Below are 15,668 nucleotides of genomic sequence, written 5' to 3' on the forward strand. Positions count from 1 at the left end.
AAAATAAAAATCCCCGTCTGTCTTTCAGAGGCTGTGGCGGGCTCATTTTTAAATGCTAGTGTGATGTGTTAACATGGAACTACTGTAGAAGACTCAAGGAATAAATTGGTGCCAACCTAGTTTGTTGGCAAGGGGGCTAGTAGCACTCCAAAGTTAGGCTACATTTTGGTGAGGGAAAACCTCACATCATCAAGATATCTGAATGAGAATGGGTTATTTGGTAGGGTTAGGGCTACTCACACTGAGTTGCATGCACTTTCTGTCAGAAAGGTGTCAACTATGTCCTGTAACTAATACAATTAATAATAATTAAACAGATAAAAGTAGTTTTTGAAAATATATTTTAGATTTAGAATGTAAATTGTCCATAAAATATAATTACATTTTAATGTAATGTTATTTCAGATAACATCAACATTTATTTTTGGACCACGGCCCTCCATCCAGATTAATTTGTGTTCCTTCATAGGAAAGATATTTTTTCCTGCATGTGTTTAGCAGCGCGTTCTTATCTGGAAACCCAGGGGAGCACGGGGAGAACATGCAAACTCCACACAGAAAGGCCCTTTTGACGAGATAGCCCAGCTGGGCAGTGGTGGGAGGACATGTGAGGCCACAGCCTCCCAGGCGGGAATCGAACCCAGGACCTTCTTCCTGTGAGGCTACAGCGGCACCAATGCGCCCCTCATATGAAATAATGTGGGCACTTCTATGGGGAAAAGGGACAATCCCAATGACCAAGGGCCAGCGTGCTCTTCTTGTAATAACCCGGGTTGAAGTAGTGACACTACCTCCCCCTGCGGTGGCTATGAGGCATTTTAGGCTACTGTAGAGGGGAATCGAACCCGGATCATTTAGGATTTCCACCTGCGTGCCCACACATACTAAAGTCGAGCACGCTAACCAGTCGGCCAAAGGGACCATCCCTCTATAAACAGTGTTTGTAGCCAGGCTGTGTATGTGAGGGTGTGGCTTTGTCGACATCAGCACGTTGCGTCACGGATGCGGACACTGATCGTGTCCTTTCAGTGGCACAATAAACACAAAGGCATCAGCTACCCTAGGCTAACGTAACTTACATGCATGACATCGGCATGAAACTGACATAGGCTATTTTGTTTGAGTGCAAATATAGGGCCGTAGCCTAGGCTACTCACTCACAACAGTGACGGATCCAAGCTGTTTTCTTTGTCAAAATGTCCTAAAAAAATTCCAAAGGCGAGTTGGGTACAGTTCGGTATTAGGGTCAATGAGGGAAAGGGCAGATAGCGTGAATTTGCCCCGATGAGAATCCTCTGCCGTTATGTGAGACAGACAGGCCCGGGGAGCGGTGTGATGTTTCCCCGGTGTGGACTCCACCTCCCGCGCCGTGACAGCTCCAGATGTTCAAGGTCACCTCAGATTTCTTCCTAAACAAGTCGCTCCTGACCCGGTCCACTCCTCCGTTCCTACAGCCATCTCTCTCTTCCTCTCTCAGCTCTCCCTGTAGCCTCACTCACCGCATTGTCAAAATCGCTAGAATAAAAATAACAGGACTTCTGGCCACACAACCTTCAAAATAAAAGGCTTATGGGTGAACTTGTAGGTAGTCAATACGAAATATCAAGGCGAACAATGTCAAATGGAAATGGTAGTAAATAATACGATTGTTTTCTTTCACGTAAATGTCCTTTTCACTGCATGTAGGCTACTCATAGCCATATCCTATCTATGCCATATGCTATGCAACATGATATAATAGGATATAACAAAATAAACAAAACATAAATATAATTGTACGATTTGGAATGAAATGGAATAGAAGCTCCAGTGACTCTGCATGTTGCAAACAAGAAATACCAGAATGCACCATATATCTCTACATTGCTTATTTCACAGGTAGACTCACTCCATATTGAACCAGATTGTTGTAGTCCAATCAGCATATTTTCATACGATTTTTTAAATCTGCATACCAAAACCTAATAATTTCCCCAGAATTGACACATATGTGCTTTTATTTTGAAAGCAACAGTGCCATACTTTCTCGTCCTATCTTGGCTAACTCTGGCCGGCTTGATGCAGCTTTTCTCTCCTGTCACCCAAACTCAGGACCAAGCATCAGTGACGTCACGAGCACCCACAGCAGGGAGGGGCAGGCAAGGAGGATGTTTGGAGTTTTGGTGTTATACATCTCTCTCTCTCATACACACACAATGTATGTACAAATCTATGTATTTTTTTTTACATATCTCAAACTAGCCTATATCTACAATTCTGCTGGTAGCCTATAATAGACTTTCATAAGATAGATAGTAGCTAGTACTGGAGTCATCTTTCCATCCAAGTCGTCTCATACAAGTTTGGTGTTTGAGAGTTCCGACAGCCCAACATAGATGACAAGCAGTGGGCATGCATGTTTATTCTGAATTATTTAAAAGCAATTGGATTTTCATTCACTATAGCCTACCCCTTGACCCTTTACATTTTCACTTTGTTTAAACTCTTGTTCATCAATAAGGGATTTCACTTGTGACCTGAAATCCTATTTTTATTTGTATATTCTGGCTCACTTGTCCCTGGTCATAAAACTAATCTTGATATATATTCATATTTTCTATATATTTTCTGGTCCGTTATCCAACTTACCGGTGATGAGAACAGACACAAGGGTCCCCGGAATGAATGGTCTACCTGGGACTAGCGTTAATATGAGTGTTCTACAGGACTGTATGCTATAATGTGAACTTTTTAATTTGATCTAAAGCCAGAGTAATTAATAGTTGATTGTATACATTTTTACTGATGTAGGGAGACAGATTTCATGATGCCACTGAACCCAAACAAATCTGATAAAAAAAAACTCACAAGCTTTATTGCAACGATTCCAGCGCAGTGCATTTGAACGCATCACGTTTAAAAACAAGAATGAGGGGACGTGCGTCACAAAATACTGGTATACTTTGTACAAAGAAAATGAAGGCACCATGCCTATGTGCTACCAGTAATACATGTGTCCAAATCCATGCTTGAAAAGCCTGCTTAATCAGTTGTGCAGGATCTCATTCACTCATTTGACAATTTAACACAATAGCTCAACTTAAAAACAATATCCACACCTCTCACACTACACATCCACCAACAGTTATTAACTTCAGGCACTCTCATAGTGGCGTTAACAGAAACTGAGCAGCTTGAAAATCAGAGGACACACATCTATGCCAATGTAACGTACGTGGCATCAGTGGTGACGCCACAGTTGTTATCCTTCATAGACATGAGGATGTATCCGTCATTGCCCCAGTAGGTGGACCATGAGTTCTTGACCAACCAGTACGGCTGCCCAAGCAGGGTGCCATAGCCCACTGCAAGCACAGCATGGTCCAAGGCATCAGTGGTATTACCTGCAAAACACAAGGACCATTCAGTGTTACAGGGTGAGAAAGGCAACTCGTACTGTAACCCGGGGAGGGGAGGGAGGGGGTGTAATCAAGGCGATGCTGGCGCATGCGGGGTGTCATTCCGTCAGTGGCAAGCTCACTGGCCGTTTGCTCACGGAGGATACGTGAGTCTTGCCCTGCAGCGGCTCCTGTGGCTCACAGTGGCTTGTCAAAAAGTCAGCGAGGACGTTTGACTGAGTGGTAAGTTCTGAAAATATGTTTTTTTTTATTCATCCAATCAGTTGTACTTTACCATGAAGCAATTTAGCAAAGGCATGCCTAGATAGCATCACCGCTAACGTTAGCACAGCTGGCCTTCCTGGTAGGTGACAAGACACATATTTTCATAACTTACTAGGTAAGATTAGTCCACCGACTTTTCTCGAAGCCCTGTCATTTTGTTAGGTTTCTGAATGCCAGGAGACTTGTAGCACCCGGGAGACGAAGTAAACACAAGCATCCCATTAGCCACAGTTAGCGGTTTGGTTTTGAGTGCGACACAGACCCTGGGGAGGGGTTTAATGTGGTTCAACGTTATGCCAGCTTGGAGCAGGAAGTGCTTTGAATGTGGGGATAGTCACAAGCGGTTCACTTTCCCCCTTGAACTGGGGAGGGGAGCCTGCTGACTCAAGAGCCCAGCCTTTTATAGAAGGGGGTGGGTTGGTGATGTCATGACTTTTGACTTATTGATGTCGCCTTGACCAAGATCAGCCATTAGGAAAATTCTATTGAAAAAGCGGGTTTCACCCAGTAGAGGGCAGTCTCGATGCATATGCATAAAACTAATAAAATATGTACAATTGAAATATTTTGCACTATAATGTCAAGATTTTGACCTGAATCCATCTTCAACACTATTCCCATATACATTGTTTCCAGCTGAAAAAAAGTGATTTTAGGGTATAGTTATACTCTTTAAACATGTGTGCCTGTGCAGGCAAAACTCACCACAAGCAGGTTCATAGTAGACGCCATTGGTGTAGAAGACAAATGACCGATGTGAAGCGTCAATACTGATTGCCACCGGTCCATTTTTAAAGAGCGCCATCTTGAGGGCCTCTGCGTCGCCTGATGTGACATTAGTGTAGCTCTGGATGGGAGCGGTGAGCAGGGAGGCGTTCACGTGGCACAGTCCATTCTGTTTGGACAGGGAAATACAAAGTTAAAGTATGGAACCTCAGCATTCATAGAGGTAAGAGGTGAAAAGACTACAGAAAATGTATATTATTACATTATCTTGAACACACACACACACACACACACACACACACACACACACACACACACACACACACACACAACCTTTATTGTTGCAATTCTCTAGTAGAACTGGAAATCTCAGTAAAATGTATTTAAGAAAGCTTGATACACTGACTGGAGTCTTCACTCTACATTCTGCCATTGTTTAGGTTGACTGCAAACTTGAAGGCAAGGATTGTACTAGGGGGGGAAATGTGTCAAAGAAACCTCAATGTGTTTATCTAGTCAACACTAGGCAGAGGCAGTTGGAATCATTTGCAGGAGAATTTGCAGGGGTTGTGAACCTTGCCCTACAGGACAAATGATCTCAGTTAAAATTAATCACTGGCATTCACTATCTCTAAAATATAGAGAACTCAGTCTGTAAAAGCATTTTCAATTTGTCAACCAAGGACTTTCCTACTATCCTTTAAAAAGCGCCAGAATTTATTTGAAAACAGTGCTGGCAATCATGTCATAAGCTTAGAGATCACTTTAGTGCAACTGGTGGAATCATCTGACCATTCCCATGTAGGCTCCATAGGTTTCGGTTGTGGCGATGCCTCCATGTTTCATGATCCACTCGTAGGCTCTCCACTCCTCTCCCCCGTCACAGGCGTTGTTGCCGAAACCCCAGGAACAGTCCACCAGCATCTGCTGAGACAGGACCTGCAAGGAGCCAGTCTGCAAGAGGAAGCCCAAACCATGATCACACAAGTTATTTCCCACACATGTTTTTTAAGTGGTGCTATAAGAGGCATGTGTGTCCATTCATTTGCAGCCGAGATTTCAGCAGTTCACCGAGATTTTGAGCAGCGCAGCGCACCGCCGCACCCAGAGGTGAGCACGGGATAATCCCCCCCGACCCCGAGGATCAATCAAATGTCATTTGAGCCTTTCTTAAATATTTAGAAAGAGGGCAATATTAGATAACTGAAATGCAAATGAACATGTATCAACAGAGATGAAGCACTTTGTTGAATATCTGTGGTTTCAAAGAACACAAGGAAGTTAACAATGTCAGCTGAAAGCATTGGAATGGGGCATATGGATGGGTGGCTGTGGGGCTATCTACAGTCTAGTCTTTTTCACCTTCAGGAAGAGAGCGCCCTCTACTGCTCCAGTGGTGGCAAAGCTCCAGCAGGAGCCACAGATGGCCTGGTCCTTCACTGGGGTCACAGCACCTGCAATGCAATGATAAACACAGTCAACAGATGGTGATGTAAGAGCCCTGCCAGACAGCTGCATCTGTCCCCTGGTCAGCACTTTAAATCCTGCACACGTACCGTAAAGCCTCCAGTCGATGGACTCTGGTACCCGCACCCCTCTGTAAAGGTGCGCGGGGAACGGGAGCCCTCTGTTTGGGGTCTTGCCTCGCCTGCTTCCCCTCATGGTGGCCAGCTCAGACATGGTGCGATCCGACAGCGAGTTCAGAGCCAGGGTGAAGGACAGACCCGCCCTGTTCTTAGAGTGGACATACCTGGCAGACGGGGAAAACTCACAGTCAGTCACCGGGCTGTGTCAAACGCAAACCCTTCTCAATTCAAAACTTCTACACTGTCAAGGGATGGGTATCGTTTCGTATTTTTCCGATAAACTGATACTTTTTAAAATTTAAAGCCGGGATTCCGGGGCAACCAATCACTGGCCAGGATTCCGACATCAGTTTGGAGCGAGCAGTGTCCCAGACCCAGTGAGAGATCTGCAGCATTCAGTAATGTAGTGTATCAGCGTAAGAACTCTAATGGGTCTAGCCTTGAGACTACTGTTTATATGGCTTTACCCCACACTCATTTGCTCTGACTACCACTTTCAGCTGTATTCATTCAGGACACTTTTGTCCAGCGTGCTGATCTGAAATAGTTCAACCTGGTTGTGTGAAGGAGGACCCTCCTGCACGCTCATCTCACCGCAGATTCTGGACAAACGCATGCTCCCTCTTCTCGTGCTCCCTCTCATCACTATACTGACGCTGGAACTTCTCCTTGAACTGGCTGAAGATGTGTTGTGCGTGGCCTGATGCTGAAGTGTGGATGAGGTCTTTCATTGGGTTGGCCAGCAGGTGGTGCTCCACTCCAGGACCAGGAAATGCTCCACAGCTCATCCCTACACATGTAGGAGAATACAGTTATAAACCTTTTCTCATCTGAACCCCTGCAGAAATGGAGGTTGTTTGAATTAAATTGAAACTTTGACCATTTAGCTACATGTAAGCATGGCTGGGCTATATGGACCATAGGTCATATCTCTTTATTTTTTAGGCTAAATGGTGATACACTTATATATCTCGGTATTTTCTACGAACTGGGCTAATTGTTGTTGGGTTCAATTGTAAGTCAAAGCAACATGTGAGATGTAGGGCTGGGCAATGTGGACAAAATCAAATATCACAATATCTTTGACCAAATACAGTACCTGGTTGATATCGAAATTGCAACAATACTAGCATGACTATTGGTGCTTTCACAAAATATTTACACAATGAGATTTTTGATCAATAATCATCAGTGATGTGGATATAATGACTAAGTGGGTAAAGGCAAATAATAGAACAGCTCAAACAGTCTGGTAAGTTCAGGAAATGACATCACTTTACTGTAATAGAGCCTTTAAAACGAGGAAAAGACAATACGTATGCCATATAACGATATCCAAAATCCAAGACAATATCTAGTCTCATATCATATCGACATATATGAGGTTTGGATCAGGGATCGCGGAACCGCCCGGGCCACCCGGGCCGCGGCCCGGGTACTTTTCAGTTCCCAATTTTTTTTTTTTTTTTTTTTTTTTTTTACAATTAAACCTAATTTACTTATTACACTCGACTGGTTGTTTTTCAGATGTGATGTGAATCTAAAGTGAACTAAACAAGTCAGATCCACTATAAATGTTTTTCAGTAGATGCTGTGATGTAGCCACAAGAAAGGTGCAATATTAATGTTTTTCAGGAGATGGCGATGTTGCTAGCTATAGGTTCTAAACAAGAAATGTGGTTTAAATGTTTACAGTAGTTTTCCTTTCTTGCTGCACTACAATGTTACAATGCTGTGAGACAGGCCCGGCGTTGGAGGGGGGCCTGACCGGGCCGGGCCCCCCCATTCCCTAAACTGGCCCCCCCATTCAATTTTTTTTTTTTTTTGTGTGTGTGCTAAAAACGTTTTTCCGTTTTTCTGTTTTAAAGTTTAAAACGGAATCTGGCTGTCATTAGGCATTGATTAACTGAATGCTATTGCTAACTGTTACTTTGAACCTCCATTTGCAATGATTCTGGCTGGATATTAATTAACTATTGTAAATTTGTCACAATGAATGCAATTTGTGCACAATGTGTAAATACATTTAATATTAATTGTTTAGGCCTATTTGTAAAGTCACAACACATTAGAGATGTGTGTAGTTCCTCATAGATTTAGCCTCTTCCTTTTGCTCTCAAATGCACCAGTTTGACGAATTTTACTTTAAAATGTACAAAATCTTCTTCCGGGGGAGAATCCCCCCGGACCCCCCTTGGCCCCCCCAAGCTAGGGGCAGGCCCCCTCTGTAATTTGGTTCTGGAGCCGGGCCTGCTGTGAGACGGAGCTAAACACAAAAGATGCAATATTAATAGTTTTTCATGAGATACTCAGTATTTAATATTAATACTAATACTAGAAAAGGAGACGATACTGAATAATGACATCACAACAGTATAATCCTAATGTTAATTTAAAATTAAATATTCTTCTAAATATGGATAAAAGTCCAAAAAACATTAAATTTTCTTCGGCGCTGCCGAGATTCGGGGGGGCAACCCCCCCCGACACGCCCCCCGGCCCCCCCAAGTTCAGATGCGTTCCGCTATCCCTGGTTTGGATGAGGTTCTACTGTAACAATGAGCTGTATTTAAGCGGTGCAGCCCCTTCTATAAGTGACTATGTGTGCTTGAGCATGGGATGTGGGCACGAGATTTAGCCTAAGCCCCTCCCACAAGGAAGTGAGAGTGGCTCCAAGCCGGTGAAAGACGTGGAGACGCACGCATGCACACACACACACACACACACACACACACACACACACACACACACACACACACACACACACACACACACACACACACACACACACACACACACACACACACACACACACACACGGGCACACAGGTCCGACCTGCAAAATCTGCACCACTTACTTCAACACCTGGATTTTTTCCCTTTGTGTAATAGTGCAGACACTGTATTATGCAATGTGACATTTTATTTGCTCCTTTCCAAAGGGAGGTCTTGCATGTACAGCGGGGCACACACCTTCAGGCAGTGAGAAGACTTTAGGGTCCACGTGAGTGCTGAACTCCCTGTAGTCCACCAGGTATTTGTCATAGTGGGACCCCAGCAGCGTGTTGTAGCCCATCATCTGATAATGGAGGGGTGTGGCAGGCTCTTCCTTGCCATCTGCACCCCTCTCTTTCCGGGTCACCCACAGTGTGTAAGTGTTCTTCTTCTTCCCCACGGTGCTCACATTCTGCCAAACCTCGCACAGGGAACCTTCATAGTACTCCATTCTGAGGAACTAAGGGGGGAAATGAGTTTCATTTATTTGGTGAAAGCTTCCCCAACAGTGGAACACACTGATCTTTGACAGATCAAGACAAGACAAGACGAGGGAGGGAAGGTGAGAGTGAGACAGCATGTGTTCTGGGCTCCTGACTCTCCAACCTTTTTAAACCATTATTCTATGTTTTTAATTTTTGCAAGTTTTAACTTGTTGCACTACCTGACTTTTATTGCAACAGCAACTGACAAACAACCAAAAGCTATGGATGGTGTTTGTAATCCTTGATATTTTGGTAGATTCTCTCTACCCCGGCCTACTCTTTCTGCTGCACTGGATCCAGCCTAAGCCTGTAGTAGGCTGCAGACCATCATCTGCTAGCTTCAGCCTGGGCCTGGGCTTTTACCATCTACCATCCAGCTCTGCTAGCTGTGGCCTAGGGCTTTTCACCATCCACCATCCAGCTCTGCTAGCTGTTGCCTGGGGCTTTCACCATCCACCATCCAGCTCTGCTAGCTGTGGCCTGGGCTTCCACCATCCTGCTCTGCTAGCTGTGGCCTGGGGCTTCCACCATCCACCATCCAGCTCTGCTAGCTGTGGCCTGGGGCTTTTCACCATCCACCAACCCTGCTCTGCTAGCTGTGGCTTGGGGCCTCCACCATCCACCATCCAGCTCTGCTAGCTGTGGCCTGGGCTTCCACCATCCTGCTCTGCTAGCTGTGGCCTGGGGCTTCCACCATCCTGCTCTGCTAGCTGTGGCCTGGGCTTTCACCATCCTGCTCTGCTAGCTGTCGCCTGGGGCTTTCACCATCCTGCTCTGCTAGCTGTGGCCTGGGGCTTCCACCATCCTGCTCTGCTAGCTGTGGCCTGGGGCTTTCACCATCCTGCTCTGCTAGCTGTGGCCTGGGCTTTCACCATCCTGCTCTGCTAGCTGTGGCCTGGGCTTTCACCATCCTGCTCTGCTAGCTGTGGCCCGGGCTTTCACCATCCTGCTCTGCTAGCTGTGGCCTGGGGCTTTCACCATCCTGCTCTGCTAGCTGTCGCCTGGGGCTTTCATCATCCTGCTCTGCTAGCTGTGGCCTGGGGCTTTCACCATCCTGCTCTGCTAGCTGTGGCCTGGGGCCCACTCCATCCACCCTGCTCTGCAGCCTGAGGCCCACTCCATCCACCCTGCTCTATATAACTCTTTATGACTATAACTATAAGTCCAATGACTCTTGGGCCCACATACATGGACATGCACGCACAGTCCTACCCTCTCCTTCCTTTCTTTTTGTTGTTTGTCCGTGTTTTATGTCTGTCTCTGTTGTGTTTTATGTTCGGAGGTTGGCCCTGCTCCGGTTGAGTGAACGCTGGCGCGTTTGGCTGCCGCTGCTCTCTGGTTGCTATGCCCCCCCCCCCCCCTTCCTTTCCTTTTGTTGTTTGTGTTTTATGTCTGTCTCTGTTATGTTTTATGTTTGACCCATGTATTCTGTAAAGCGACTTTGAGTTCTTGAGAAGCGCTATATAAAATAAATGTATTATTATTATAAAATATTGGCATATTACGCATACACAAGTTGTGCGTTTCTGAGTAGACATAAGAAAATGTCACCAAGTTAGCATTTTTAAACCTCATTATATCATAATTTATTAGGATACCATGGTACACTTACCATAAAGAAATGAGACCATTTTGGAGACTATTGGTAGCCTCTGTCTGACAGCAGTGGTATTGCTAGTGCTGAAGTTGCTCAAGTAAGATCACATTTCCCATAAACCCCATTGCTTCCTGTTGTAAAGTCGATGTTGCTACTTGCTCCGTTTGCAGCGGGAAGAAGTGCCGCTTTCTTTTTGTTTTGTGTCATAAAGCTGAATTCAAATGTCTCAACTCTGGACTTTAGCTTCATTTACTGTATACTTGGACGTGAAAGCCCTCGCCGCAGGTAGCGCCGCGGCCGGGGAGCCTGCCGAGTGTCTGGTTGGCACCTCCTGATGTACTGCAGCCAACGTGCTGAGCTGACGTTCGAGTATGACTGTCTAGCTGCGGTGGACTATGTCCCAAATTGAGGATCATGCTGAAGTATATATCAAGCTTTAGACTTGAGCCCTTGGGGAGAGGGGTTTTCAAAGTTTGAAACTGTGGAGCTCCCCTCAGACAAAGCTGAGCAGACCAGGAGTGCGCCACCAAGTCTGCAAGTAAGCAAGGATTTTTATGTTCAGCAATTCTCTCTGTAGGTTGTGAACCAATTCAGAAGAAATCCGACCCGGTGGCACACAATGTTAAATGCAGAACAGTGTAAAGGACGGTCGAGGCTGCGGAGCTTGTCAGTAATGTTACACGCAGCACCTTGAAACACACACACCCCACTGCAATGGTAATTCAAGTTGGTGTCTTGTAAGCCTATGAGGGTTGGGCACCTTAGGGTGCATGACATAAGAATAAAAAGAAATCAAATCACACCTGGAAACCCTGCACACAAACACACATACACACACCTGGAAACCCTGCACATCGGGCAGCGATGCCTGCGGCGTGACCGCTTCATCCTTTGTTCCGTTGACCTGGAAGCACTTCATCACATTCAGCTCTTCCTCTGTGGTTTCGGGAGTGATTTTGTAGGAGGCGCCCCATTGCTGCGCCGTCACCAACTGGTACGTCGATACTTGGCCTGTTGATGGTCAAGGTAACTGTTCGGATTATTTGATGTTGGGTTGAATGAGGTACTTCGATAGTGAGTGTATTACAGTACCTACAGTAGGTAGGTAGCGGTCGGCGCGCTCCAGTTTGGACAAAGTAGTAGTATGCCGCAGACCACTGTTTGGGTCAAAGCGCTGTTGCAGCGTAATACCGTGCGCTGCATGCGTAGGAATATGGAAGTTCTACGGTTCAGGATGTAGTGCCAAACGAAAGGGTGGTTGGACACAAGGTAAAGCGCTGAAAATTTTACTACAGCATACAATTCAAGATTCAAGATTTATTAAGTGTCCCAAAAGGGCAATTTGGGTTGCAAAAAGCATAGTACAAAGTACATACATAAAAACAAATCAGACAATAAAAACATTATAAAAACAGTCTAGAGCAGCAGTTTAAAGTGCAACACAACAGTTAAAGTGCAAATGACAACAGTAGCAACGATCTAAAGTGCACAGTAGAGATATAAAGTGCATAGTAGCAAAGTGCAGTGTGGCGAGTGACTGCCTTCACTCTTGGCACATTTATATTGCAAGAAAGAGCTACAATGTATCATTGTATCAAATCATAAAGCAAAACCATGGTCCAGACCAAAGGGGAGAGAAAGTATATAATACAGATATACTGTACTGTACCCCTAAGAATAAATAAAGATAAAAGGATAAATACAATACAATTGTATTCAGTGAATACAATTCACAAAGTGCTTCATAGTACCAACCCTAGTGAAAGATTATTATATTACTATTAGTATTATTATATCTTCATAGTTTTGGTCATTGGCATGACCATAGTGAATAACAGTATTACATAAATAAAGGATAACTTAACTTAACTTAACTTTTTACATAGCACACACTTACGTGGCTAAATATGTAAATATTTAGCAATACAGTGCTTGTGTGCCACGGCTACTCTCTTGTTTCTCCAATCTGGAAGCACGCCGATCGCAGTCTACTGTAGAAGCACCTCATATACAACCCCATGTCAGAAATAATCCCAATCCCAATCCCAACTATTACAGAGTACTGGCTCCTTTTACATGATTACAGTGAACACTTGCATGTCGCCACACGTTTCTGTACATACGTTTCTTCATAACCGATACTGTGAACACACTTGCACATGATCACATCTGCTTCCAAACTGTAAATCCGCCAACAATTATGTCACTGTTATTTTACTCTCAATGTGTTCTTCTGTTGTGTTTGCTTGTATTTTGTTTGTCCCCCGGCTGCATTTGTTTGACTCTTATCTATATGTGTGTCTCTGCTGCTGCAGCAACCCCATTTCCCCACAGGCATCGTTAAGGCCTTTCTTCACTCATAATCCATTTCCAATCACAACTTACATTGTTAGGATTGGGAAACTGACTTGCATTCCACATTGATTTTAGCCAAGTAAGCTTGAGCATCCATTTTTCTTCGTTCCGAGAATTTCCAAAGAGATTGGACGTCGTGCGTTTAAATTTAAAGCTCCATCTGACTGGAACAATTTGCCTAGCTGACTTAGATCTATCACATATTTTCATTCCTTTAAGGCATCTCTCCTCATTTATCTTCAAACAACCTGCTCTTGCTTCTAATTTTTTTGAGATTTTGAAATAACTTGCTCATGATACATCATGCATGTAAATTCAGCTTTATCTGGTTATGTGTACATTTGCAGCACAGTATGTATTTTCACTGTATGTATTATACTATCTTTGGGGGACTAGGGGGTTGGGGAGTGGCTAGGCCTGGGGGAGCCTATTATGTGTATGTGTGAGTGTATTTGTATTGCTTGTTTTATGTATTACCGGTTTTCTTTCTGTATATTTGTGCTAAGGACCCCCTTGAAAATGAGATCTCAAGGGGTTTATCCTTCTAATAAATTGTGGATTGTTCAGACAATTTACTATCAGGATTGATCAGTAAGTCTGGGATTCAACACGAGCTTAAAAATGCAGACTGAAAAATCATAAGGCCCAAGTAGCAAGTCACATGAGCTTGTAACATGAGTCAATAGAATAAAGTCCCCCCCACAATGCTTAATGATTCATTTTCACTTCTTTGTTTAGGTGCTGAGTGGTGCTGTTATGCTCCAGTCAATTTGGTCTGACACAACAGGTTCTCACTTTCAGATGACTCATCAACTTGTGAAAGAAGCAGGGACAAACACAGACCGACGGGTTCAGAGGAGAAGATCAGAAGTTTCTTACCATGGTAATAGTCTATTCGGCTGGACTTCCCTGCCAGGTCTAACCAGGCCTCAAATGGCTCCTTGATCTCAGCGTAGGGCAGGGAGATCACTCCTGCAATGGAAATGTCAAATGCTCCTATAATGAGGCTCAATTCTGAGGACAAATGGGAGAAAACATGCAATCCTACATACAGTATATACAGGGTTGGTTTACCTTTGACGTGATAGGCCTTCCCAAAGTCTGGAAGTGAGGGGAGTGCTTTTCCCTCTGTGGCTGAAGTCAGACAAAGAGTGGAGAGTGTGGGTTGAGAGTGTTGCCAGCATCATCACAAAAGCAACTTTGTTACATCGTGTGTGACAAGACTGCAACCCATTCTATTTCCTTCCTTTCAATGCAAACAAGCAAAATGCAACCACATTTTTAGCCACATAAAATTGTACTCCTAGTGGTGATACTGATGGATTGCCATGGAAACAAGTTGGCTCTGATAACGTGCTGTCATCCCGTTAACACAAAGCCACGCCAAACCCCATTAAAAGAAAATCACAATTTATTGTTTTCTCATCTTTACACACGCTGACATGATGGTAGATTATTTTTAAGACATTTAACAAATCACTGGTAAGTTCGGCATGAAAGTGGGTCAGTAAGTTGCATTATATTAGTTAAATAAATGAACTTTTATGGCTCGCAAAGCTCTTTACCACCCACCACGGTGGAGGATATCATTAACAGGTGAAGCAGCTGAGAAAATTGACATTTTATTGAAACAAGTGCTACCATTGTATGCCAAATTGAAGTGAATCCTAATAATTTATGAAAGGCCAAAAGTCATATTCCAGGAGCTGTGTACCAAAGCAAGGAATGGTTATATTGAAGGGTTAGGGTTAGGGTTGAGGTTGTCCACACATCAGAGCTAATAATAGCAGACATATTTTTCTTGGCAATAGCCTTGTAGTTGTCTGCTAGTTATCAGTTAGCTAACAGTTAGTTAACATTAGCTAGGCCTATAGGGGAAAAATATGGATGACATCATGAAACATTACTTGCATTACAATTACAAATAACTGCAAGTGTGTGGCCCAAAATGAACCCTTACCTATTGCAGTCCACAGAAGAACAGCTGCAATGTACCAGCACCGCATCGTTGCTACTGTGAACTATGCTGTCAAAATACACGACCCACAGAAAGACAGTCACACCATCAAACCCACCATGACTGTCCGCAACCCAACCAGTGTTGTTTCAGCACAAATCAAGCTAATCGAATACATTGCAACATCCGGTTATTGGCGCTGTCGTCTCGGCCAATCAATTTGTGGCGTAAACAGCTTTGCTCCTATCACATACAAGAGGCGGGGTTTAGTTGAACACTAAGATCATGTGATTTGTGTCATATGATTAACCACCACCAACCACGCGACATGCTGCGGCCGTGGCCAGTACAGAGCACGCCCCTACAGAGCACGCCCCCCTACAGAGCACGCCCCCTATTATCCAGCTCCAGCCGGGGCCAGTACAGAGCACGCCCCTACAGAGCACGCCCCCTAAGTACAGAGCACGCCCATAGGCGAATTCCTATATCCAAAGAGCAGAGCACCTCAAACAAACAACAGTCCAT

General features: G+C 44.4%; 1 protein-coding gene across 1 annotated transcript; it reads right to left on the reverse strand.

The window, feature by feature from the left end:
* Positions 1–2,847: 2,847 nt before the first annotated feature.
* Positions 2,848–15,284, reverse strand: LOC310784548 (digestive cysteine proteinase 1). The gene is made up of 11 exons (XM_083645536.1): positions 15,147–15,284; positions 14,261–14,320; positions 14,066–14,158; positions 11,670–11,842; positions 8,948–9,209; positions 6,569–6,764; positions 5,945–6,138; positions 5,751–5,842; positions 5,181–5,342; positions 4,368–4,557; positions 2,848–3,383 (listed from the first exon to the last, which is right to left on the reverse strand). The coding sequence occupies exons 1-11, from the start codon at positions 15,190–15,192 to the stop codon at positions 3,196–3,198; spliced, it is 1,656 nt and encodes a 551-aa protein (XP_083501662.1). The 5' UTR covers positions 15,193–15,284; the 3' UTR covers positions 2,848–3,195.
* Positions 15,285–15,668: the final 384 nt, after the last annotated feature.

Source organism: Poromitra crassiceps, assembly GCF_964638095.1.
Source record: "Poromitra crassiceps genome assembly, chromosome: 11".
In the NCBI taxonomy this organism is placed as follows: Eukaryota; Metazoa; Chordata; class Actinopteri; order Beryciformes; family Melamphaidae; genus Poromitra; species Poromitra crassiceps.

Coding starts and splice junctions, on each gene's coding strand:
- LOC310784548 (XM_083645536.1), bottom strand. CDS start 15,192: ATGCGGTGCTGGTACATTGCAGCTGTTCTTCTGTGGACTGCAATAG. Junction 9,210..11,669: donor CCGATGTGCAGGGTTTCCAG/GTGTGTGTATGT, acceptor TTCCCCCCTTAG/TTCCTCAGAATGGAGTACTA. Junction 6,765..8,947: donor AGTCTTCTCACTGCCTGAAG/GTGTGTGCCCCG, acceptor CTACATGTGTAG/GGATGAGCTGTGGAGCATTT.